General features: G+C 42.4%; 1 protein-coding gene across 1 annotated transcript in view; it reads left to right on the top strand.

Moving 5' to 3' along the window:
* PTPRT (protein tyrosine phosphatase, receptor type T) overlaps window positions 1–26,830 on the top strand; it is a 720,009-nt gene that overhangs the window by 482,774 nt on the left and 210,405 nt on the right. The window contains exon 12 of the mRNA XM_015563947.1: window positions 13,650–13,686. Within this exon, the coding sequence (XP_015419433.1) occupies window positions 13,650–13,686 (37 nt within the window). The remainder of the gene's footprint in view (window positions 1–13,649; window positions 13,687–26,830) is intronic.

Raw genomic sequence — 26,830 nt, 5'->3', positions numbered from 1 at the left:
TTTGGTTGATCTCTTCCCACCTAGCCACCCAACCCTGCCTTCCCTCTGACATTGGACAGGAAGGGGGACTTTGAAACAGCTCTCTCTCTCGGCCTCCATGGAGGTATGGTAAAGAAACATCTAATGCCCCCTGGGATACTGCTCCACCCTGAAAGACAGTGGTTCTTCTAAGTCTCCCATGAAGTGCGGTGAGAGGCTTTAGAAAACCTCAGATCTCTCCTATGCATCAGTGGCTGAGCCAAGGTAACAGAAAACTGAACCAAATGCCTACACCCTTTTTCTGACTTGTTGGCATAATCCTGTTAGGAGCATATTTCTGGGTTTTATTAGCTCTGTAGCAGCCCTTATGGAAGTGGAGAAGAAGACTGAAATAGATATTTGGAATCCGAGGTTGTCATCACAACCTTTTGATAACCAATTCTGAAAGCGTTGGTGTGGCTTTTGTCAGCAGAGCCTACATTCCATGCCTAGGACTCTTTTCTAGTCCTCCATGGAGCCTGTCTCCTGGGAACCACCAGCCCTCCAGGCCTCTGTTCTACCATTTGAGGCATCGCCTGCTCATGAAAGCTCTGAACTTCTGTTGACACCCTGTTGGGTCTCAAACACCTCCTTCCAGGTGAGAGGGAAATTCCCTGAATGTCATCTTGTACAAATACCAAGATGAGCTCTCCCAGGTTGCTAATTTATTTTTTCACTCACACACAGTTCTTACGGATTTTATTATCATGGTATGAGACCTGAGGGACCAAGAACATTTTCCTTTCAATGCAAATATACTTTAAACTCATTTGGAAAAGGAAATGAAGGTTACACAAATGTTGACAGCTGATAATCTTGTCAGCCTGAGTCTTGAGGCATCAGTGCTCCAGACTCTGTCCTCAAAAGGCTCATGGAAATAGCAACCTAAGTTTCCTTATGCAGCTTTCTGCCTCCATCAGGCCCCATCCAAACTGAGAGTCTCCATGAAGTTCAGTCCAATTGGTCCCCAAATGATGAAAAAGTGGGAAAATCTCTGAATTTGGAAACTGGATGCATGGGTTTCAGTACTGGCTCTGCCATGTTTCAGCTACATGAACTGAATACTAGACTCCAGTTTTCCCATCTGGCATGTGGGGATGAGATGTGCCCTCCCAAGCTCTCTGGGGTCCTTGTGAGTAGGAACAGTAGGTGTGATTACTCTGCACATCCCTCAGCACCTCTTGAATGAAGGTGTTCCAAACGTGTGTGTGCCAATTCAACATATGTGTCTATATGCATACATACACATAAATATTTTAGCATGTGCATATATGCATGTATATATTTGCACATGTATATATGAATGTGTATCTATTCATATTCAGTTAAAGCAAAGTTTTAAAGTAGCTTTAGAATCTAAATGGAAGGAAAGGTATCATTGCACCTGAGGCCTAGTATAGTAGTTAATGAAATAGAAATTATCTCTTACTCTTGAGTTTCATGGAAGCCAAGGCAAAAAGGAAGGGGTGTATGTCAGGTTAGCATAACCTCTCCTACCAGATAGAAAGAAGGTTACATATTTTTCATGAGAGATGCTAAAAGGGGGATTTATCACATATATGACATCATATAAATATATATATGACATCAAACATATATGACATCATATACATATGCATACATATATATATGTATATATATATAATGTGTACATATGTATGTGTGTGTGTGACTATATATAAGGGGCCCTGAAGAGAAACCAGCTAGTATCATAATATCAAGTTTTCTCAAACACCACATCAATGTTATAATTCAATATTAAACTAGAATTTAATGGAGCCATTTACACTCAAGGAATCTGTTTCTTGTGCTATATAATGGCCTTGAGGCTATTAATTAATACCATTAAATAAGATTAATGAATCTCAAGTTTCTTTCCCCTCAGAATTTTTAATGAATATGCTTAGTATGGAGTCTTTCCTATTTTCCTATTGCATAGATTGGCGCTGACCATCTATGTGACCTTACACAAGTGAATTTGACTATTGAGTTTCATTCTCATTTGGACAGTTTTAATGTCCTTAGTATCAACTTTATAAAAATGTTTGGAAATATTAAATGAGACGATGTATAAAAAATTCTATCTGGTGATTGGCAGGCAATAAACATTGCCAGCTGTCATTATTAGAATATCATAGATAGCTGATATAAGGCAGAGTGTGGGGGTGCATGAAGGAAAGAACAAGCAGCATCTAGGGGTGCACAGAGATTTTTAACCTATCAATTAAATTTGAATAATTTGAATAGACTGTGGGCAGGATGCAGGAGGAGGGAGTTCAGGGAGGAGAAATAAAATCGATGAAGTCCCCATATACAGAGACACCCTGGATCCATTGAGGAGAGAAAAATTTCAAAGGAAGTTTGGGAATGTTGCACTTATAGAAAGACAGGTGGAGAAGTGAGACAGTTCTTCTGTGGATTCTTCCCAGAGGCTGTATTTTGGTCAAGTTTCATCTTTTACATTGTTCTTCCCTCCAAAAACATTCCTAAGTCTTTCCTATCTCAGAAGGGTGGTTGGCCAAAACATTTCAAGTTCTATATCCATCCAGTTGTCACCAAGTTCTTCTGGTTCTACATTCTAAATTTCTCTCCAATCCATATATATTTCTCATCTTCAGTGTCATCATCCTGGTCCTGAGTACCATTATATCTTGCCTGGGAAACCCCAACAGCCTCTTAATTGGTCTTACCAAATCCATCCTTCCTTGTCTCAAACCCATTCTCCAACAAGAAGTGTAAATCAGTGTTATGTGTATCTTCATTTCCAGGACCAAGAAACCAAGCTGGATTTGAACCTGTGCATGTCAAAATGCTGTCATGATTTTATTCCGGTCAGAGCACACGCCTGGGTTGCAGGCTCGATCCCCAGTGTGGGGAGCACAGGAGACAACTGGTCAATGATTCTCTCTCATCATTGATGTTTCTACCTCTCTCTCCTTCTCCCTTCCACTCTGAAACAAATAAAAATATATTGAAAAATGCATTTGATGGCACAAAGGTGGGTGACAGGGAAATGCAGGAAGGAAAGACAGAGAAAGGCCACGGGTTTGGAGAACCCACAAAGTGGAATCTGACTTGACCGAAACCAGCGGGAGTCCCTAACAGACTCCATATCCCCTACACATCCATGTTTTTCCCTCTCTCCCACCACACGTGGCCAGCCTCCATCCCCCTCTCAATCTTGAAACATCTGCTGGCCCTGCCATTAGCATCAACAAATAATGAAGAGCTGTACTAATAGCAATTATCATAATAAATTGGCCTCTGATTACATCTGTCACCTGAGAATTTCAAAGACTTTACAAACATCAATTAGTAATTACAGCTCAAAGGATGCTCACAGAGAGCAGGGATCATGGAGGTCAGGGAGGAGCTGTGCAGGGAGGCATGAAGGGCAGCTCTCACTGAGGCTGGCTTAGACCTAGGAGTCACCAGTCCCTGGTGCAAGGTCTAAACCTCTCTCCACAAGGTTCAGAAGAACCGCACTGCTGACATCCCAATTAGGGGATAATTTGTTCAGCTGTTCTCCTGCTCTGTCCTGGTGCTGTGGGTGGCAGGCATAGAAAGTAGTTTGGAAAGGGAGCTTACAGACTGTGCAGTTGTCTTCTGATGGCAGAAACAGAAACTGAAGTCCAGAGTGGGGAAGTGAGCACAGTGATGATAATGACAATGATGGCGATGATAAAAATCCAATCGTTCATTAAGCCCTTGCTCTGAGTCGGGGGGAGGGGAGGGTACACAGATAAATAGGATATAGTTCCTGCTCTCAGGGAACCCAAAGTCCAGAGGGGAAGACAGTTATGAAAGCAACTATGCACAATAAACTGTACCAGGAATCCCATTGGTGGAATACCCAGTGTGCAGCTGGAAGCTTAGGGTGGAGGGGATGAGGGGGTGCTTAGCAAAGTCTCATAGAAACAGTAACATTTGAGCTGCATATTGAAAGATAAATGGGTATTTCCCAGGCAGACAACAGGGCAGAGGACATGGCGTGTCCTGCAAAGGGAGCTGCTGGGCAGAGGCCCAAAGGTTGGGAAGAAGGGGTGGGGTTGGTTCCAGGGTATAGAGAGAAGTCTGGACAGAGACAGAAACCAGACAAAGGGGGGAGGCCTTGCATGCCATGCAAAAAGCTTGGAATTTATTCCGTTGAAAGCAGAAAAAATCATCCTGTTAATGGTCCTAATATATATTTATTGCAATAATATAGCTATTCATGTGTAGTCTTCGCAACTTTCGGGCACTTGTGCACTCAAAATTTTGTTCAGCCCAGAGAGATGTGCGGAAGGTATTGCTACTATTCTGTAGATGAGGACACTGTAACTTTTTAATATCTTTTTTTACAAAATTAAGAGATTCATGTGTGTTTTATTTCCCCTTCTTATAGAAAAGATAACATACTATAGATACCTGGAAATCAATTTTTTAGTCGTTCATGGAGGTCTTCCTCATTTTTTATAGGTTACATGGTATTCTGTTATGTAGATATATCTTAATTTATTCAGTCACTCTCACAGGTAGACATATAGGTTGTTTCTCCGTCGCAAACATTTCTGCAATAAAGGAATGTGTACATATGTATTTTGTATTGTTGGAGGCGTGTCAGGGAACATTCCTAGAAGAGGGATGGTTGGATCAAAAGGTTGACAAATCAGTAATCTTCATAGATATTTCTAAATCCCTGTTTTAAGGGTTGACTCAATTTTCATTTCCTCTAGCAATGTTTCAGACTAATTGTTTCTCCACAACCTCGCCAGCAGTTTAATTTTTGACAAAGGTACACATAAGACAATTTTTTAAATTGATTTCAGAGAGGAAGGGAGAGGTAGAGAGAGAGAGAAACATCAATGAGAGAGAATCATTGATCGGCTGCCTCCTGCACACTCGACACTGGGGATCTAGCCTGCAACCCAGGTATGTGCTCTCACCAGGAATTGAACCGTGACCTCCTGGTTCATAGGTTGACGCTCAACCACTAAGCCACACCTGCTGGGCTAGACATTTATCTCAATATAGTAATAATCCCCCTTCTCTTATTGACAGTGAAGTCAACATCTTCTCATGTGTTTAGGAAACTTTTTATTTAACTTTAATTACTTGTGTATGTCTTTTGCCCAATTCTCTATCACGATTTATACATCTTCTTCCTTAATTTTTCAAAGCTATTTATGTATCAGGGATATTAATTCTTTGTGATATATGTTACAATTTTATAGACTTGGCCTGTAGTGTTTTTGACACGCCAAAAAGAAAAAGAAAGAAATGGAACCAAGTGTTTTATTTTTTTCCCCTTTATTGAGTACAGACTTTGAGTCACAGTGAAAAAGCCTTTTCGTATGCCAAGGTTATAAAGGAATGCACTCATATTTGCTTCTAGACCTTGAAAAGTTTAAAAATTTTTTACATTTAATTTTCTGATGTTTGGTATTTATTGTTGTATATGATATAAAGTGTGTATCTAACAATATCTTCCCCCCCCCAATGTCTATTTAGTTGCCCTAGCAACATTTTTTTTAAAAAGTTCATATGTACCCCCAATATCTGAGATGCCACTTTTCTATTTTAAGTTTTTGTGTGTTCTTGGGTCTTCCTCTGAATTTTGCATTCTATTCCACCAGCCTGTTGCCTATTTCCTCACTAGTACCACACTGTTGAAATTAGAGGCTCCGTGCTTTAATATCTGACAGGGTGGTCCCCCCCAACTCAATTTGCCTCTCATGATTTCACAGTTATGGGATATTCACCTTTCATATAAGCTTTAGTGTCAACCTGTCCATCTCCATAAAAAGCCTATTACTAATTTTACTGGGATTGCATTAAATTTATACATTAATTAGGGTGAACTGACATCTTTAAGATGTTGAATTATCCTAGCTGAGAACAGAGGATATTTTTGTACTGTTTGTTCATGTCTACATCTGTTTTTCAGGGGTGTTGTGAAGTTCTCTTCTATAGGTTTCAAGTTTGTTACCAAGTATTTAATCTTTGTTGCCATTTAAATTGAGATTTGCTGCCATGATGTCCTTTGACTGATGGTATGGATACTGTTCACTTTGTATATTAATTTTATACCCTGCTACCTTGTATTATTGATTCTTGTTGGGTTTTCAGATATATTGTTAAATCATTTGCAAACAGAGATAGTTCATTTTCCAAAGATAGTTCATTGATTTCTCTTATCCACCTGCACTGATTAATCCTTCCAGTGCAATATAAAGGGGGAGTGGGCATAAAGGACACCTTACTCTTGTTCTTGATCTTAGTGGTTATGCCTTGACTAGATCCCCACTAAATAAGATGCTGGTTTTAGGACTAAGATATATTCTTGTCATGTTATGAAAGTAACCATCAATTCCTATTTTCTTGAGTTTTGTTTAAAATCAGAAATGGTTGTTAAAATTGTGTCCAATGCTGTTTTGCATGAGTAGAGGAAGTATAATTTTCTCCTTTGATATATTAATATGCTATGTTATAAGAATGGGTTTCTTTTTTATTTTTATTGATTTCTGAGAGGGAGAGAGAAAAAGAGAAATAGAAACACCAATGATGAGAGATAATCATTAATCAGATTCTCTGCAAGCCCCCAACTGAGGATCCAGCCCACAACCTGGGCATATACCCTAACTGGGAATCAAACTGTGACCTCCTGGTTCATAGGTTAACACTCAACCACTGACCCACACCAGCCGGGCTTTCATATTCTTAATAATTTCTCATTTTATTACATTATAATCATAGAATGTCACTTACAATATTTCTGCTTCATGGGACATTACAATGCTTTCTTAATTAGCTCATCTATGGTCAATTTTTGTGACTGTTTCAGAAGCTCATAAGAAGTTTTTCCTCTATTATCAGGCTGTAGGAATTGATACATATCCACAGATCTGCTTACTTATTATAGCTCTTCTATATCTTTGCCTATTTGTTTGCCACTTGATGTTAATTATACTGACAGTAGTTTTCTTCTTCTCTTGCATCTCCAGTAGTTTCTACTTCCTAAAGGTGATTTTTGTGGGTTTTTGTTCATAGATATTCATGGATGTTATGTTTCTTGTTAATTGTGGGTTCAGCATGAAAAAGTGTCCTTTGTTATGTTTAATGTGTTTTAAATGGCATTTTACTCTGTTTGATACCAGGATCACTACTGCTTTTTTTTTTTTTCATTTGCCTTTTATAGTTTCTCTCATTTCTTTATTGTTGCCTCCTTTTTGAATTACTTTATTTTAGGTGTGACTTTTATAGAGAGCAGAAAGTTAGGTGTTGCTTTATGACACAATTTGAATTTTTTTTCACTTAATTATATGAGTTAGGCCTATTCACATTTGTTGATATGACTAATAGAGTTGGTCCTAACTCTGTCATATGTTCTGTATATCATAATTTACTATTCTAATTTCATAATACATGCTATGATGTCTTACTCTTTTATTTTAAAACTTCCTTTGATATTTAGAAAGTTTTGCATTTTTTGTTCTAGTAGTTATCTTTGTGCTTATACTTTTCAATTCTTTTAATATTCTCTTTTCTTATTTAATTTTATCCTATCTAGTTTGTCAGCATTTTTTCCAGCATTATCTATAATAATAAAAGCATAATATGCTAATTAGACTAGACAGCCAAAGGACCTTCTGGACGAAGCCGGGGCTGCGAGAACTGAGGCAAGCCACCACAGCTGTGAGGGCCAAGCCCCTTGCACAAATTTTGTGCATCAGGCCTCTAATGGAGGTATAATTAACAAATAAAAATTATATAGTTTTAAGTAATTTGGAAAACTATGGAATGACTGTGGGATCAGGGCTAACTCCCATATTAACTGGGGCAGCTCAGTCTTAGGGAAGACAAAGTCATGAGTTAAAGTAACTGGAAACTGAGATTAGGGCTAACTCCTATTAAGTAGGAGAGTACAGTAAGAACTGTGTGTATTACACAGGTAACTAGTGATTCTTATCAGGGTGGCAATAAAACTTAACCTAAGTCCCCTGGATAATAAATAACAGCTACTGTAAGACCCTTAATTAGAGACATCCTCTAATTTCAGTAAATAGTCAAAAGATAGATGTGTGGATGGATGGATGGATGGATGAGACTGGGCCTACTCTCAAAATAGAGGTTATGAGTAAGGGGGTATAGGTGTGACAGATTATGAAAAAATAAGGTAAGTGTGCAGATTTGCAAATCTGGTATAGGAAGGCAGTATGAGTGAGGTTAAAATTATGGGGAAGCCCGGCTGTCCTGGCTTAGTGACTGAGCGTTGACCTTTGAACCAGGAAGTTACGGTTCAATTCCTGGCCAGGGCACATGGCCAAGTTATGAGCATGATCCCCAGTGTGGGGCATGAAGGAGGCAACCAATCAATGATTCTCTTTCATCATTGATGTTTCTTTCTCTCTCTCCCTCTCCCTTTCTCTCTGAAATCAACAAAAATATTTTTTAATTGTTAAAACAATAAATTTTTTAAAATGATGGGGAAATGAAACTGTGTTGTACTGTGGAGATAGAACAGAAAATATGAAATGTTTCTCCTCTTTCCAAAGCCTTACGCAATCCAAGCACAAAAAAGTATTACTCATTTCCTATTTATGGAACTGATTGGGGACTTTGGGCATGTGCATACTGGCCAGACTTCCCATACAATAGGATACAGGATACATATTCCAGACTTGCTTGCTAACAGTCACCCAGAAGGACAAGAGAGTGACCCAGGCCTTTGTTACTCTGTACTTGTGTCTAACCAACAAAGACAAATTGGTTATGGAATTAAAAGTGTCAGGAACTTGGAAGAAAGAGTACATGTCAGTGTCATGTTTGTGAGAGCCAGGGAGAGTTAAGCATAATCAGACATGCACCAGGTTACAGAGAACAGATTTTAAAAGATGTGTGGTGGAGGAGGTGGTGTTGGGAAATGGCCCTATTTCATGCATCAACTATGGAAAGGAAGATAGTGCTAATGAGAATTAGAAAGTTCTCTCAAATGACCTAGTGGGGAAGAGAAGGTAGTACGTAGAATAAACCATAGCAGCTACTCAGGATTCCCTTTGATGTAACACACTTTAAACTGTATCTTTAAAGTTTAAATGTATATATTAATGGTCATCTTTGCAGGATGAAGTGACTGAGGGGAGCATGGATAAGCTTCTGAGATGCTGGCAATGTTGGGTGTTTAGATCTAGGTGCTGGCCATCGATGTGCATTTACTTGTGAGAATTTAGCAAATTGTGTTTAAGATCATTACAACCATCTACATACATGTTATACTTCAAACTGATTGTGCTACAGTTTTTAAGATTTAATATATTTCCTTCAAAACTTATTTTTCTTTTTTTTAAAATATATTTTACTGATTTTTTACAGAGAGGAAGGGAGAGAGATAGGAAGTTAGAAACATCGATGAGAGAGAGACATCGATCAGCTGCCTCCTGCACACCTCCTACTGGGGATGTGCCCGCAACCCAGGTACATGCCCTTCACCGGAATCAAACCTGGGACCTTTCAGTCCGCAGGCCGACGCTCTATCCACTGAGCCAAACCGGTTTCGGCCAAAACTTATTTTTCAATGCTTATGTCTGCCTGTTTGTTGTAATAAAAATTGTACTTTTCTTTATTCATTAATTTCCTTATGTGTACTATTCCATGCAATTGCATAGCCCTGTAATCATTTTTGTTAACAGCTTGGTAATACTCCACTGTGTGGTAGGCCACAAATTCCTTTATCATGTCTGTAGGGCTAGATAGATGTGGTGCTCTTCGTTGTCACGTTTATAAAAACACCAGAACCAACATCTTTGAATATAAAGGTTCTTCTACATTGAAGGTGATTCACTGAGAATAGATTCTTAGAGGTAAAGAGATTAGATTGATTCTCTTTAAAGTCTTGATACATAACTACAAATTACCCCCAACAGTGTTGGCTCCTCAAACCCTTGCCCACAGCTATATTCAACAATCACACACAGAATTGGCAAGTTTTCTAATGTAATATTTACAAAATCTTTTTTCTTTGTCTTAATATGAAGTGGGAAGTCCTGCTGACCATCTCTGGTCTCTTAGCACCTCTCCTATGAGATTCAACTTCTCAGTGATGATCATTGTGGTACATGATGATTAGCAGATCTTCTTCAGTTCTCTCCAGTTGTGCTTTCCTTAACTATCTCAGGCTTCAGTTCACTGACCTTTTAACCAAAGAACAAAAATGGAAGCCAAGAAGATGTGAAGAAGTTTGCTTTTTCTACAATCATGAAAACAAAAACAAAAAACTAGTTTGATCACCTTTGTCATCATTTTTAAGTTTTAACTCATTTGTGACATAAGCTTTTTTGGCATCCTATGTAGAGATTTCTACTCTATTTCTATCTTTTTATCAGTTATTCTTCCTTTTTTCCGTATTCCGAATGTGTTTATTAAAAAATTTTTTCTTGCCGAAACCGGTTTGGCTCAGTGGATAGAGCGTCGGCCTGCGGACTGAAAGGTCCCAGGTTCGATTCCGGTCAAGGGCATGTACCTGGGTTGCGTGCACTTCCCCAGTAGGGGATGTGCAGGAGGCAGCTGATCAATGTTTCTCTCTCATCGATGTTTCTAACTCTCTATTTCTATCTCTCTCCTTTCCTCTCTGTAAAAAATCAATAAAATATATTTAAAAAAAAATTTTTTTTCTTGAAATATAGCATACTTCAAATATCATATGAACACCTCAAATGAATACTTCATATATTAAAACCATAATGTGTCATATTCTTTTCACAAATCTGCATTTTCCATCTTATAAAGTAAAACAATTATTTATTTTAAAAAGGAACACTTTCAGTATAAAAACAGAGAGGAAAGAAAACACTTGTCCCAAAGAACAAGTCATGGCAACCCAACCTTCTTTCTTTAAGAGAGTTCTTGGGCTGTTAGGTTAGAGAAATACAATAGACAGGGAATCCATCTCTGAAGTAAATTTGACCCTATTCCCAAGTTATTTTGTGGGAATATGTAGCACTAACACCTGAGTGACAAAGCACTTGGGGAGATGAGTAACTAGTTCAATACTGATGAACAGATGAGTGCCAACGTGGAAGAAGTATTCTAGTGCATGCCACAGAGCTCTACCATTGGCCTTTTTCAGGTTCCTACTTAATTAGTTATCTGGGTGAAGTTCGAGAAAAATTAGGCCCAAAAACTTGCAGATAGTGGAGAATATGGTGATAGGTTGTAGTAATCAGATGAGTCAAGGAAGATGGAAGGTAATAGTGTGTGTGACTGTACTTGAATTTCAGAAATACAACCACATCTGTAGATGTAGACGCAGGCAGATATATTTTGGTTGGGGGAGTGGGGGGAAGAGTTGCAGGTTGTTGGCAAATTTATTGTGATCAATGATAAATTAGGATGTTGTTATGCTAATAGAAGCCCTGTGTAAGTAAGGAAAGTAGAAAAAAAAAGTCACTAGCTAGGTGATCATATGTTGACAAGGCCACATGGAGACTGTTGCTTCCTTTTATAGTCCTTTTTCACTAAGAGGGACAACTGGAGGATGTCCTAGGAGGAGTGGCTAGGATGATTCAAAGGCCTTAGACCAGGGGTGGGCAAACTTTTTGACTCGAGGGCCACAATGGGTTCTTAAACTGGACCGGAGGGCCGGAACAAAAGCATGGATGGAGTGTTTGTGTGAACTAATATAAATTCAAAGTAAACATCATTACATAAAAGGGTATGGTCTTTTTTTTTTTACTTTTATTCATTTCAAATGGGCCGGATCTGGCCCGCGGGCCGTAGTTTGCCCACGGCTGCCTTAGACTCTTATCATACGTGAAATTGTTGAGGAACAAGAATGTTAATGAACTGAAAGCCATCTTACAATATACAGACATCTTTCCTATGCAAAAAAGAGCAGGCTGTCTATGGTTTAGGGCAGCAGTTGCCAACCTTTCGGATCTCACGGACCACCAGTGGTTTGCTGACCACCGGTTGGCGACCGCTGGTTTAGGGAACAGAATCAAGACCATTGAGGAGTCATACCTGAGTTTAACAGAAGTAACAATTTCTAGCATTCAGAAGTGTGCATAGATAAAATAGACTCTGCTGTAGACATTATCATTTCTCTATTTCTGAGTGCATGGGTGACTCCAGGAACCTCGCTAAAGTTAGGCATGGCCACATGACTGGTTCTCGCCAAGGAAACCCGAGTCAAAACTAAAGTGTTGCTTCTGATACAAAGTGTTGTATGTAAATCAAGACTCTTCAGCCTTCCTCTTCTCCTGCCTCAGTGAACACTGAAGCCTTGTGTTGAAGTGCAGGTGCCACTCAGCCTTTATCTCTGAGTGATTGCAATGATGAGAATCTCCCAAAACCACCACACTGCCCTCCCGGACCCAGCCTCACACCTACATCGGACAGGAAACTTGAGTGGAAAATAAGCCTTTGCTGGTTCTAGCCACTGAAGCTCATGGGTTTTGTTATATTTGCATAACCTTTTCTAGCCTAACTAACACAAGTGCCTTCAAAATGCAATTGTTCCTATGAGTAAGCATTAGCAAGGCAACATTGTGTTCCTGAGACACACACACACATTGCATTCTTTGTCTTTTATTTTTATTGCTACACTACAGTCAGACTGTTGTTGGGGGCGTAACTTAGTGAACTGGAATTTTCAGATTGTTCCAGGACTTCCTGGGAGATGATCCTGATAAAATAGGCTATTTATTATCTTCTGTAACTCAACTTCATGCCTAGCAACCCCAAAAATTTATGGATCCTGTCCACAGGGGACCAGCCAACAATGATTAGATAGTTCACTCTGCAAAGATTCTATTGCCACATAAATACACACACACAACATTATCTATGAAAACTGTGGTCTACCAGAAATCTCAGGGCCAAAGTGACTTTTTGAACATGAACTTCTCAGTTTGGAACTTAAACCTTCATATTGGCAGGCTATTGCCACGTGTCTGTTTCAGTCTGTGCATATAGATGCATTAGTTACCTACTAGAGGCCCGGTGCACGAATTCATGCATGGGTGGGGTCCCTTGGCCTGACCAGTGATCGGGGCCGATCGGAGCCATTTCACCCAGTCCCGATTGGGGCCAATTAGAGCTAGCTGGGGGGAGGGACCTCAGGAGGTTGGCTGTGGGAGCACACTGACCACTAAGGGGCAGCTCTTGCATTGAGCGTCACAGCTACCAGCCAGTCGTCTGATCATAATGGTCACTTAGGCTTTTATATATATAGAAAACAAAGTTTCCCAAGGATGCCCTTGGTTCCATCTACAAACCCATGGGTTCTCTCAGGAACCCATGCAGCTAAATAAAGCACACAGCATGCCATCATGTGCCCACTTAGTGTTGTTGTTAAAGTTGTTCTCTGGTGGGCAATATCTGACATGTTTATACAGTGGTTTTGTCTGGGGAAGATGCTTATGAGGTGATGTGAACCAGGAAGTGAAAGGAACAAAGTGTGTGCCTAGACTGAAAAGAAATGGAGAAACAGAATTAAAAAGTGATTCCAATGGGGGGAAAATGGAAAGGACAAATTTAAAATTATAATTAAAAATACATATTAATCCATATATATGCAAATATATATATTTTTCTGTATATAGCAAACCAAACCCACAACTAATTAATGAGAGCCTTACTTTTGTTGTTCACAGGAGACCAAAATCAACTGTGTTCGTCTTGCTACGAAAGGTATGTTGGCATGTTCTTTTCTGTCTTCAGCCATTCTTTAGTCACTTAAGTATTCCTCCCTCTAGCCCAGGGGTGGGTAAACTTTTTGACTCGAGGGCCACAATGGGTTCTTAAACTGGACCGGAGGGCCGGAACAAAAGCATGGATGGAGTGTTTGTGTGAACTAATATAAATTCAAAGTAAACATCATTACATAAAAGGGTATGGTCTTTTTTTTCAATAGTTTTATTCATTTCAAATGGGCCGGATCTGGCCCGTGGGCCGTAGTTTGCCCACGGCTGCTCTAGCCACACAGGGAGAGGTTAGGCAACAAAAACAAGAAAGAATTGTTAATTTTAGTGGAATCATTTGCATCTAGGCATTAATGTATACCTGGCTGTGTATATATTAATAACACAGTGCCTAAAGGATAGCAAGAGCTCAGAACATATTTGTTGAATCAGTGGATGGATGAACTGGTACAATAATCAGTGGGTAATATAAATTTACTCAAATATTCTTCTGCTATATATTCTTGAATTTAGATCTTTGTTTATGTTGAAATTTTTAAGCATGTCTATTAAACCAATCTTATGGGTTTTGTACTTTATTCAATTGGCACATGGCTTTCAAAAATGAGGTGATTACTGTTGATGCCTTTAATAATGAGAAAAGAAACATGGCTTTATTTTGTAGTTGGCGTTTTCAACACTTCCTCCAAAAACTAAGGCGGCGTTGTTCAGGCTCATCACTTTTTTTTTTCCTAATTATAACTGAATTGTCTGCCTCTTTCAATTGGTACATGTTTCTGTTTATTACTCTTTTTAAAAAATCGATGAATAGTTTGTTATTTAACCTATTACAGGGTTGAATAGTTAGCTATCAGGTTTATCTTTTTGTTATAGAATTGCTATTTTTAACAGCTATCCTTCCAATATAAACACACCAAAATTGGGCAGTTCTATTTTGTTCCCTGCTTTTATTGACAGCATATATAGTTTTATAGGTTGCTTCCTTAGAGATGACCATTATAAATATAGTCATAGATATAAAGTATAGATAAAAACAATGACACAACTACATATATATGTATGTATGTATGTATGTATATATATAATATGAATATATAGATTCATATATATATGAATATATAGACACATGCACACATATAGAGAAAATGCACAGATATATGGGGAGGGGAGACAGATTGAGACATAGAGAGACTGAGAGAAAGAGAGAGGGGGAGGGAGGGAAGAAGGGAGGAGGAGATAGAAGAAAAGAATATCTACGGTTATTTGGCAAACATGTGCCAAGACCAGCCAAGCACAGCTTTTACAACCTTGAAGAAAATAAGATCAATTTGTAGGCAGAACAGAGAAGATGGGAGAGGACAGGGAGAAGACAGGGCACTAAGGGCTCATTGTAATAAGAACTCCTCCTGATTTCACAGAAGTCATGAGGGGTCAGCATGTCCCTAACTTATTCCTTCTGGGGAACTCAGGCTACTAGACAGAAAGAAATAAAATACCCTTTGTGAGGAGGCCAGGAGAACTGATGGCCTGCAAGCAAAAGTGACACAAATCACAGCCTTGCAGACTTTTCCCCTGAAGAAAACAGATCATCTGGAAGAGGGACACCATCCATTGGGTAGCTCTAGAGCTCTAGGCGGCAAGCAGGAAAGCTGGGTGCCTGCGGTGACCGGCTGCCTGTGTAAGCAGAGAGAAGGAACTTACGTAGAAACCCTCCCTGTGATGCTGCTCCATGCTTCCCCTCTAGCCTTTGATTTCTAAACAAGGGAGGGTTGATGTGGTCGTTCTGCCCACCATGGGGTATGTGGGCATCTAAGGATACCCTCTGAGACATAGGCCACCTAACAAGTAGTTTGTTGGATCATATCTTAAGAATTGGGAACATGTGACTGGACAAGCAGTAGGTATATATGGGGACTCTGAGAGTGCATACCACCATGCTTCCTGGGACGTTGAGGACCCACTGTGCGCACACAGAGGCCCATCCTGGCATGCTGCTGCCGAACCACCTTGCTGGTCTGTGGGAGAACTGAGTGGTCCTTATAGAACTGCAGCAGAAAGCTCTCACCTCTCCTCAGCACCCTTAGGTTTTCTCCTCCTGTTTGACCTTAGAGATCACAGTCACCCTTATTGGAATGTGTGCACCTAGAAGGTCTGGAGGGATAGCAACACATGAATGAATGATATGTGCCCAGCTGGCCATGCCCCAGCAGAGCTTTGAGGAGTCGGGAGTCAGAGTGGCTCTGAGCAGCCACACCGGGGTTTCCAGTTCATTGAGGGCCGTCACTGTGGCCCCGAGAGCGGGGCTCCAGCAGCACATGGGAACGGGGCAGGGAGCTGGATGATGTAGAATGCCCTCCACCACGCCTCAGGAAGGGATACCACACAGCACCCATCAGATAAGAGGGCACTTGGTGACTGCAGAGCAAAGACGAGGGAAGGGACCTGCGTCTGGTTAGTGTCTCTGTGCCTGGCATTGCTAATGGAGCATCCTGGTTCATTAAATGCCAGGAGCCGGTCCATCCTTGCTGTTTCAAGGGACCTGGCATATATGGCATACTGTTCTTAATATATTTGCTCACCTTCTTGGCACTATGTGTTTTAACCAAGGTCACCTCTCCGAGAAAGGTTGTTTCCCCAGGTAGAGATTTTCCCCTGAAGTTAGGGAGGGAATAAAACCTCTTAACTAAGTGCCAGGCGGGTAATTAATCACTTTAACTACTAACAATCATGCTTAAGCTACATAATCTTTACTCCCTGGAATGGAGATCAGCAACGCCCTAACCTTTGGAATAGAGATTGATAGTATTAGAATCAACTGGTATAAATACAGATGCAACAAGACAACAGGAGGCAGACCTCAGAAGACAGACCTTAGAACACAGAACTTAGAACACAGAACTTAGAGACAGAACTTAGAAGACAGAACCTACACAGAGCCTAGAGACAGAAGAACTTCGCTGGAAAGAACATGGCAAAAGATCCTGGGTAGAACCTGTCTACAGAACTTGCCTGGAGAACCTAGAGACAGAACCTGGCTACAGAACCTGGTGACCGAACTTGGCTGGAGAACCTAGCGAGAGAACATGGCTACAGAACCTGCCTAGAGATCCTAGGCAGAACTTCTCTGGAGATCCAGACCAGAACTTGGCTGGAGATCCTGGCTAGGCTGCTGATCAACTGAACGCTGTCTCCGTGTCATTCCTTCTTCGCCGACTCCGTCCACACCTTTGGGGACCCCTGGACCTGCTGGGGTTGGACCCCAGCAATTAAAGGCAAACCCCATCTAAATCCATGCACTGCCCATGGGGCCTCTGTATCAGGATCGAAGGCTAGGAATCAATATTTAACCTGTCTCTTTCCTGAATCAAATTTCCCTCTTTGTGGGTTTGCTGAAAAGACTATTCTTTTTAATAGAGGAAAATACGATACCGGGAATCCCTCAGGCGCCAGGAGTATGGGAAGTCCCAGTGGCAGATTCCACGGGCCATCTGTTTCCTCCAGGCTCCTCCACCTCTGGCATTACGGCACCTCCTCAAGTGTCTGCCAGCGGCATCCAGCCCCTGGCGCGTGAGCTTCTGTGCAGGCTCGAGGCCAGGGCTCTGGTGAGAAAGCAGCTGCCTGTGTCCTGTCCCTGCCCGTGGTGACACCAGGCAGTGTGTGTGGTTAGCCCTGTGAGTCTCGCAGAACTGGAGGGCTGCCACTCGGAACGGAGCAGCTCCGAACACACACGCAGGGCCATGCTGACCTGACCCCAGGCTCCGCGCATCTTCTGTGAGATGCCACACCTTGTCTGCGTGTCACGTCACTGTGTGTCACTCCAGTGGAGTGCTGCCCGGTTTGGAGGGTTGCCAAGAAAAGGACCTGCATTGGTTTTCTGTGGCTGTTGTACCAAATGCACACAGATAGAGTGGCTTAAACAACAAAACGTACTGTCTCACAGTTCTGGAGGCTACAAGTCCGCCATCAAGCGCCGGCAGGGTTGGTTCCTCCTTAGGGCTGTGAGGGCAGGACCAGCTCCAGGCCTCTCCCCGGCTTCTGGTTGTTTGCTGGCAATCTTTGGGGTTCCTTGTCTTGTAGAAGGACCACTCCAATCTCTGCCTTCACCGTCACATGGCGTTCTCCCTGTGTGCATCTCTGTGTCCAAATTTCTCTGTACAAGAACACTGGTCATAGTGAAATTAGGGGCCCACCCAATTCCAGTATGTCCTCATCCTATCTAATTACATCTGCAAGGACCCTATTACCAAATAAGGTCACATTCTGAGGTACTGGGGGTCAGGACTTTAACATTTGAATTTAGGGGGGAGCCACTGTTCAACTCCAAATAGGAAGCATGCAGTTAGGGGCGTGTCCATGGGGTTCCCACCGGAGCCTCTGTCTATTCGCCATCCACAGTGCGATCCCATAGCTTTCAAGGCTGTGCAAGGAGCAGGAGCCAGCCCTGCCAGGGTCTGGGGGGTTAGAGGTCCAGCTTTGGCTGCTGCTCCCTTCAAAGGTGAGTGAGATGAGGTGGCCTCAGGCAGAGGACCCCGGTCTGTAGCAACAGGACCCACCTCAGACCCAACATGAAGATGGAGCATCAGGTGCTGATCCAATCACGGTCTGGGGGCTTAACAGGCTGGGCTTCCTGGGGAAGGAACCAGCACTTCCCTCCATGTTGACCACTAATTTGCCAATCAGGTGTTGCCACAGCAGGAAGTTCCTGGCGCATGTAGGCATTCGAAAAATGCCTGCTGAAATGAGCAAAGGCATTGGAGTCAGCATCTCACTGCAGCAAGGCTCAGAGGCCTTGGGGGTCTCCCTGGATCTTCCTGAAACTCAGCCGCATCCCATGTAAAGCGATCCCCATCTACCCGTTCATAGAACCTTTTGAACATACCTACTGCCAGTGGTTTGCTGATAGACCTGGTCTTTGTCAAAGAAAAACCCTCATTTGTTGTCTTTGTGGATATTCATGTGTAAATATCCCCTCCAGGTCCAGTTTCACATTGCCAATGGTTTAACAACTGGCTGGCAAAAAAGAAAAAATGTTGAACAACCAGCTCTAGACAACTGGTATAAGCCAGCTCCAGCATGCCAACACCTCTCCCACCATTTCTTTGATATGATGATATGATATGATAAACTTAAAAGTGTTTTATTTACTGCAAAGTATTTTGGAATTTTTTTTATTATTATCCATGACTGTTATTTCCTCCATGGAGTCAGCTCCTCGATGAGCATGCGTGAGCCAGGCATCTTGAAAAGAACTTGGGATTTTCTGGTGAGCTGGCAGGCATGGTTCCTGTCCCCAGCAGGCTCACAGTCTAGTGTGGACACAGACATTGTATGGATGCTTTTACAGATAATTGTGACCAGTGTTTCCAAAGAGAATCGGGACTGAAGTTGCCCATGTAGTCATGGCATGCGTGCCCCGGACAATGATCTCGGGCTCTGCTCCTCGGGACTGGTACCGTGTAGGAGGCTTTTGCCTCCCTGTCCCAGCACCACGCCTTCTCCACTAGCACAGGGATTGTGTGGTACCCAGAGCAAGGGTGGGATCTGGGAGGCCAGCTGACTCAAACCTCAAACTGTGTGGGGATCCACCCTCCTGGCCCACCTCTTCCCCATCCCCACAGGAAGAGCCAAGTACCCTGTGTTTAGAGAGGATCCAGCTGGTGGATCCACATGTCACCGGGGACAACTTTCATTTATAGAGGCAGATCAGAACCTTAAGTTGAAGACGCAGCTAAGGGACTGTGGGGTGGGTGTGTTTGGTGTTTGTAATAGAAGGGTTAACTCCAGGGTCAGGATGCGCTCATCTCAGAAGCCTTGGGGCAGTCTTTTCCAGTGATGGGGGCTGTGGTCACTTCCCCAGATTCACATTCTTCTTTATCTCCTACCTCAGCTGGGGTCTGCTGTCATTAGCTTTGACTTTGAGGAACCTAGTGGGGAAGTGGAGTTTATCAAAGAGCAGATGAAGAAGAAAGGGAGCAGTCTTAAGACAGCTGCCCTGCAGCAGAGCCTGAGGCAGGGATTTGGTGCATGGGAGGTTCTGAGGGAGGGCTCTTGGAAGAAACCTGTAAGAGAAGGAGGGAAGTAAGACAGGGAGTGAGAAAATGCTGAGCAAGAATCTATCCTGGTGGAATGTAAATTTCTCCAGAGTTGTTCTGCCTTGAGACAAGAAGATCAGGGTTGCTACCTCCTCCCCCATAGCACACAGTCCTTGGCACCTCCTCTTCTCCTCCCCCCTCCCTCTCCAGGATCTCTCAGGTGGCTCCAGGGGAAATGGCACCCTTGAGACTTGCACAGGTCTCTGGAGAAGGTCTCTGGTGTAAGCCTTTACACCTTTAGCCTCAACACTCACAGCATCTGGCAGATGGCACACCAACCTGAAGAGAAGATCTGGGTACCACAGGGCTCTTATTATATAAAGGCTGTATTTCACCATTGGGTTGAGGCATAGCAACAAGCCAATTTATTGCCTCAATTCAAGAGCCAGAAGAAAAAATTAAAAGCCCTTTGCTTGGTCCACTCTAGCTCTGGGAACCTGCCCAGAGTTCTAGAGAGAGAACTGCGGACAGTAGGTAACAAACATTAAGTTTTGGTTTAGAAACAAAAAAAAAACTATTATTCAGACTTTGAAGTGGGGGAGGGCACTAAAGAGTCAGAGTGCAAAAAACAAACCAAAAAAAACACCACACCAATCGATTTAAAAAGTAAGATTTGTTCTGCAGTTAAAACAAGAACTGTGAGAAAGGGCAAGTAAGAGAGTGAGAGATACACTTGGACCCGTTCAGTAATGTTTACATTTGGAAGATGAGGCGTGGACTCAGTTTAGGAACCAGGTTGAAGATGTAAGCTAAACATGCCCCAAGTGGCCCTTAGAAAATGGATCACATGAAAGTTGGGGATGGGATACTGACTTCCAAGGTGCTGAAGCTCCATTGAGAGATAAAACAACCCTTCCCATGGCAGATGATCCTCCCATCGGGTGGAAGATGGTCCAGGCTGCAGCTGCTGCAGGTGGTACCCAGGTCACTCAATCCATGTCTTCTGGCTCAGACATGGCAGGCTACGGGAGAATGGTTTTTGCTCTGGAGGCTCAGTTCATGCACCATACCAGTCAGCTCCTCTTCTGGAAACTGACACTCAGTTCCATCCAAGCCCTTTACCAATTGATTCTCTGTTGGTCTAATTCTTCCCCTGCTTCCCTGCATACACCCTTCCATGCACTGTGCCACTTTCTATTGCCCACAGGCCCTGCATTCACAAGAGTTGTGTGCATGACCTGCCCACTTCCTGCCCTCCAGCCTCATCCAGGCTTTATTCTTATTTACTACAGACACTCCAGCACATTGTTCTTCTTTTAGTTCTTCAAAACACATCAAGCTCCTTCCTACCTCAGGACCTTTGCCCATCCTGCCCCCTCTGCCTGAAATTATCTGGCCACCATATGCATCTGCTTAACAGGCATAACATCTTTCTGACTGTAGCTGAAACCTCATTTCTTTATAAAGACCATCCTGACCTCCAATCTAATATATATCCCCAGCATTCTCCACTCTCATTGTACCCAGTACTTTTTTCAAACCATTCATCATGTTTACTTGCATGTTGACTGTCTCTCGGCTAGATTCTAAGTGAAGTGAAAGGATTATGCCTATTTTGAGCACTGTTGTGTCCCCAGATCCTAGCATACGTTGGTGCTCAATAAAACATGTTGAATGAAAAAAGGGATAAATGAATTGATGTATCACTTGATTAATAAATTAATCAATAGATAGATAGAATGCTAACATGTCAGTCTTCCACGGTTTCATTTTTTCAAGCTACTTGTCAGAACTATCTCTTGGAAAGTAGAAGTAAAATGATAGAGGTGGGGATTAACTATGTGATCTACAATCCCCACTAATAAAAAGACCACCCAAGGCTTTGCTTGGTACCTGCTGTGACAGGGACCTCACTAGTCCCCCAGGGAGTTCCTTCCACCATTGGACACTCAGTTAGAGGGAGCCTCAATGTCCTGAGCTCAAACTGGTTCCCTAGTATTAATCTGCCGCTCAATCTTTGAGGCCAAATAGGTCCTGTCTGCCTTTTCTCTTTCCAGAAAATAAAATTCACTTCCCTTGACTTGCTCTCCCTACCCCGGTAGAGTTGAGCAGGTACTTGCTTGTCGGCTGTCTTCTCTCTAGAACAGTGGTTCTCAACCTTCCTAATGCCGCGACCCTTTAATACAGTTCCTCATGTGAATACAGTTCCTCGTGTTGTGGGGACCCCCAATTTCATTGTGACAAATTGAACATCATTAAAGCATAGTGATGAATCACAAAAACAATATGTAATTATATATGTGTTTTCCGATGGTCTTAGGCGACCCCTGTGAAAGGGTCATTTGACCCCCAAAGGGGTCGAGACCCACAGGTTGAGAACCGCTGCTCTAGAACCTCTCTGGACGCCCACAAGCATCTTCACTCCCATCTCTGGCACAGCCATCAAGGAAGCACAGCTGGCTCTGCCGACTCCCGCTGGGTGCACCCAAGTGGCAGTTAGAAAAATCAGCTTTGATTTGATTTGCAAACTGAGACGAGTCATTGAGATAAAATACATCTGGAAACTCATAAAGCCCTTTGCAGAGCTCCTTTGCAGAAGACAGCCACAGTTTTAATCTAGTAAACACTTTCTAAGGATGATTAAAACCAACGCTCAGAGTAGGTGCTGAAAGCTAACCTCAGTAATGAAGCATGAGCTAAGGGGCCAGAGTCAGCAATAGCTCCATGGTGCCCGGTGGTCATGGTGGACTAAACCCATTGTCCCAATGGCAACAGACAAGCGATTTGGGCGACGGCCTTTTGTAAATGTGGCTCAGCCATTATAAAAAGAAGAGCATTTCATCCAGTATTTTCTCTTCACTCTCCATAGTGGATGGTCACCCCTGCAGACAGTATCTCCAGTGAGATGCCCTTATTTTTCAGATACTAAGACTAGAGCTGAGAGGGGGAATGATGTGGCCATGGCTTCCTTGTCCACAGGAACAGCATGCACAGGTGATATGAGAAGCCAAGAGAGAAGTAGGAATTGTCTGCTGAAGATGGAAATGCCTGCCCTTCCCTTCCCCATTGGTCCAATGCTATATGGAAGGTCCTATATTTTACGTACAAACTTTCCCTGAGCAGTTGCATGGAATAATGGGGAATCAGAGACACCAGGATTGAAATCCTGCATCCAAACCTTTAACTGTTTGACCTTGGACAAGTCCCAACCTATGAGTCCATCACTTCACTTTTAAGCCTGAGATTATTAGTTCTTTCTCCTGATTATTTGAGATAATGCCTGGGAAAGGTCAAGAAAATAATAGATGATAAACAACTTGAGCTTCCTTCTCTCTTTTAGACCTTCTCTGATATGAGACCTGGAGACTGAGGTCTACTCAGCACATCTTTCTCTCTGCTGTTCTCTAAGGAAGAAAAGGAAAGACTGGACTCTAATTACATCTCATACAATTGTACAAATCAGGCTTTTGTCAAATAGACTCCAACTAGATTCAGAGTGCAGAAGTAAAGGGGATAGGAATGATGCTGGTCTCGGCTTTTAGCATTTAACCTTTTCATTAATAGGTCATTGTATTTTGATGAGATCATACATAACAATAATATATAATTATTAACAAAGTATAGGATCTTGCTCATCCACTTGCTGACCTTTGACTGTGACACTTTTCCTTTTCTCATCATCTTCCCAGAAATTTCAAAAGGGTCTCAGGACCAAAGGATGCCCAAATGTCGCCATGGTAACCGGAGTAGGGGCCATAATGAGGGACCACTTGTGAGAGGCCAGACTGTAGTGACTAGTCGATTGGAAAACTTTTGGTTGCTCTTCAGTCCTTAGAAATCCCAGATTTTCAGAGGGGAAAGCCCAGGGTGTGTGTTTGAGGTTTGGATAGAATGGTGCTATTCTTCCCTGGCCAAGCTCACTGAGATGAGTTTTCCATGCTGGGGCTCTCAGAATTACGTGAGTGTAACAAGGTCTCTTGACCCGTGTCCCCTTTGCTTTCACCCAGTCAGTGTCTTCTAGGTCCTAACAGGCTAATAGGATAATATGGATTTTCCTGAAGGTCCTGTGACAAAAATGGAGGAAGAGAAATAATTATAAGTGCACCATAAAATAACTAAAGATTACCTTTAAATATCCCAACCCTTTCTTTAACATTTGTCTTGCTATAATAGCTGGTACATCTTACTAGTTTTCTGTTGCTTACCTACCCCCTACTCTGTAGATTCTCTACAACTGCCACCCTCCCCAACAGACACACACACACACATGCCTACCTTCTCCACACCCCACTCAGGAAGACAAAGCTGGTGTCATGGAATTCAGGAAAACAAAAGCCAAGATCAACTTGTCCTTCAAGCATGTCCCTGGGAAGTCTCAGTTCATTCCTGTAAACTGGAAATGAGAATTATCTACTCAAGACCTTGACTTTAGCGCAAATGTGTTGTTCAAAAGTAGTTGCATCTTACAAAGGAAATAAGAGGTCTTTTAAAATAAGGGGTCAAAGAAAGAGAAAAATTTGGGTAGGCTGGAGACAAATATCTATATCTATAAAAGGCTTATATGCAAGTTGTCCCCTCGGGAGTTTGATTGCTCACTATGATATGCATTGATCACCAGGAGGCAGCACGGGATGAAGGAAGGACCCGGCTGGCAGCCGTCAGCCAGGGAAGAAAGGCCCTGGCCGGCAGCCAGAAGGCCCCAATTGGCCCTGATTGCTGGCCAGCCCTAGGGACTCTACCTGTGCATGAATTTTGTGCACCAGGCCTCTAGTTATAAACAAAGATAATAAAGCTCCATTTGAGCTTTCATTGATGGATTTTCAATGTTGTGTTGAAGTTGAAGGTAAAGGGGATATGTAAAATAACCACCCATTGTGTACCAGTCATGTGTATGTTGACATAAGTTACAATGCAATGATAGAACTAAAATCTGGCCCATATTATGCACTAAATAAATAGTCATTATTAATTTCCTTACTAAAAACTTGAAGCCATACTGGCTCAAATGGGTTAAATAAAGAGCTCAAGGTGCTTCAGAACTATAGCTGAGATCTAACTCCAAAGCCCATGGCATTTCTATGGCACCATTTTGAATCTTATCAATACCATGGTCTGGGTTATATTCCATGGACCACTGTCAGGGTTCCCTGACTCCTATTTTTTAACTCCTTCTCAGGATTTTATTTCCAGAAATAGTTGATAATAGAATCTTTAGGGTGTAATGGGTCTTTGGTTTCTCTTCAGTGGTGTCCAAGCCAAGTCCTGGGATCTGGAGCAGAAAACTCAAGGAGCCATCAGCTGTCTTCACTTCCACAACATATTGAAACTAATAAACCAAGAAATTAGTTTGTCTTCGAGGTTATCTGCTTCAATACCATCTTTAGCTCATCAGCATCTTTTTGCATTTAACATTAATTGCTTTAGAAGCGGCGGGGGGTGGGGGGGCGGGAAACAGAACAGAAAAGAAGTCTGAGGTGCTGGGCATTCTGACCTGCTTTTTTTCTGCATGGTCTCAATATGTTCATCATGTCTGACATATATACTAGTACATATGAGCATTCTCAGGTATGTGGTTGAGGCACAGTTTGAAAGAAGAGTGATAATTACCATATTGAACAAGGTTGAAGAGGAAGGAGATCTTCTGAGCTGAGGAAGGGGCATGTGAAATTCTTTAGGATATAAGAGAGCATGCATAGGACAAGGCAAAGCAGCAATGGCTGGAATGCTATGTGACCAGTGGAGGCCACATGTGATGAGAGGTGAGGTTGAAGTGGCCAGCGAGCCCAGGACACCAAGGACCCTGGGTGGCCCCATGGCGTACATATGCACATTGTCCCGAGACGGGGGAGTTCCTTGGAGGTGCTGAAGCAGACTGCCTTTGTCCAGAAGGCCACCTATTCACAGGTTAGAAAATGGGCCAGAGAAGGGCTTCTCGGGCAAGGACAGGCGGGAGCCGGGGAGAACAAGAGGATGCTGCTGAAACGCCAGGTGGAAACATGACTCATCTCTTCTCCCAGGCCTTCCATTTCTTTTTCTGACATGCAAGGCCAACAGTGTTTGTCTTGCCTATCTCAAAAGATGGGAAGGAAAATTAATAAAAATAGCCACTTAGAAGAGGGGTTGCAAACATTTCTGTGAAGGGCCAGATACTAAATATTTTTTTAGCTTTGCAGGCCATGTGGTCTCTGTCAGAATGATCCGACTTTGTCATTATAGCACAAAAGCATAGATCATACATATAAAATAAACCTGGCTGTGTTCCAATAACATTTATTTATGGACACTGAATTTTGAACTTTATATAATCTTTTATATGTCAGAAACTATTTCTCTTCTTTTTACCTTTTTCTCAACCATTTGAAAATGTAAAAACCATTGTGGGCTCATGGCCACCCAGAAAACAGCCAGTGGGTGGTTGGATTTGGTTCATGAGCCATCATTTGCTGACCTCTGCCTGGGAGTGTGCTTTGAAAACGGACATCACCCACCTCGAAGGGAGGAGTATTATGCTTGCTGTTGACCAAGTTTATTGTTGGTTACATTTTACAGCACCTCGCGGCTGTTAGTCAAGCTTGCCCTTCCTGTGAATTTTTGCAATTATATACTTCCTGTTTACCAGTTGGTCTGAAATGCCCTGGCTATTTCTCTGTTTTGCGTAAGAACTTCATGCGGTTTTGTGGATGAATCACCAGAGAAACCAGCAGCCTTTGGCCAGCGTAGGACACCTTCATGCCTTCCGGTTCACCTTCTTTAGAGAGGCAAGTGGTGGGTTTGAAAGGACAGGAACATCAGTCAGGCAATCCAGGGTTTGGCTCCCGGCTCTGCCAGTTATTACATCTGTGACCTTGGACAAGTTACCTTAGTTCTCTAACTCATCATTTCTTCATTTGTTCATTCATTTACTAGTACTTAACAGATACTCAATGAGTACCTACTATGTGCCAGGTGCAGTGCAAGGCCACAGAAGTATACCAGTTAACGAGACATTACTGTGGCCTCCTTCAAGGAGATTATAGAAATGAGGGGAGAGCAGCCATTTATAATACAGTGGGACAGGTGTCTGTCCCTAGAGAGAAAGACCTGAGACCTGAAGAATCAGAA

The sequence above is a fragment of the Myotis davidii genome, unplaced genomic scaffold, assembly GCF_000327345.1.
Source record: "Myotis davidii unplaced genomic scaffold, ASM32734v1 scaffold199, whole genome shotgun sequence".
Classification (NCBI taxonomy): Eukaryota; Metazoa; Chordata; class Mammalia; order Chiroptera; family Vespertilionidae; genus Myotis; species Myotis davidii.
Note: the sequence above shows the minus strand (reverse complement) of the source record. Positions and strands in the feature narration are given on the sequence as shown.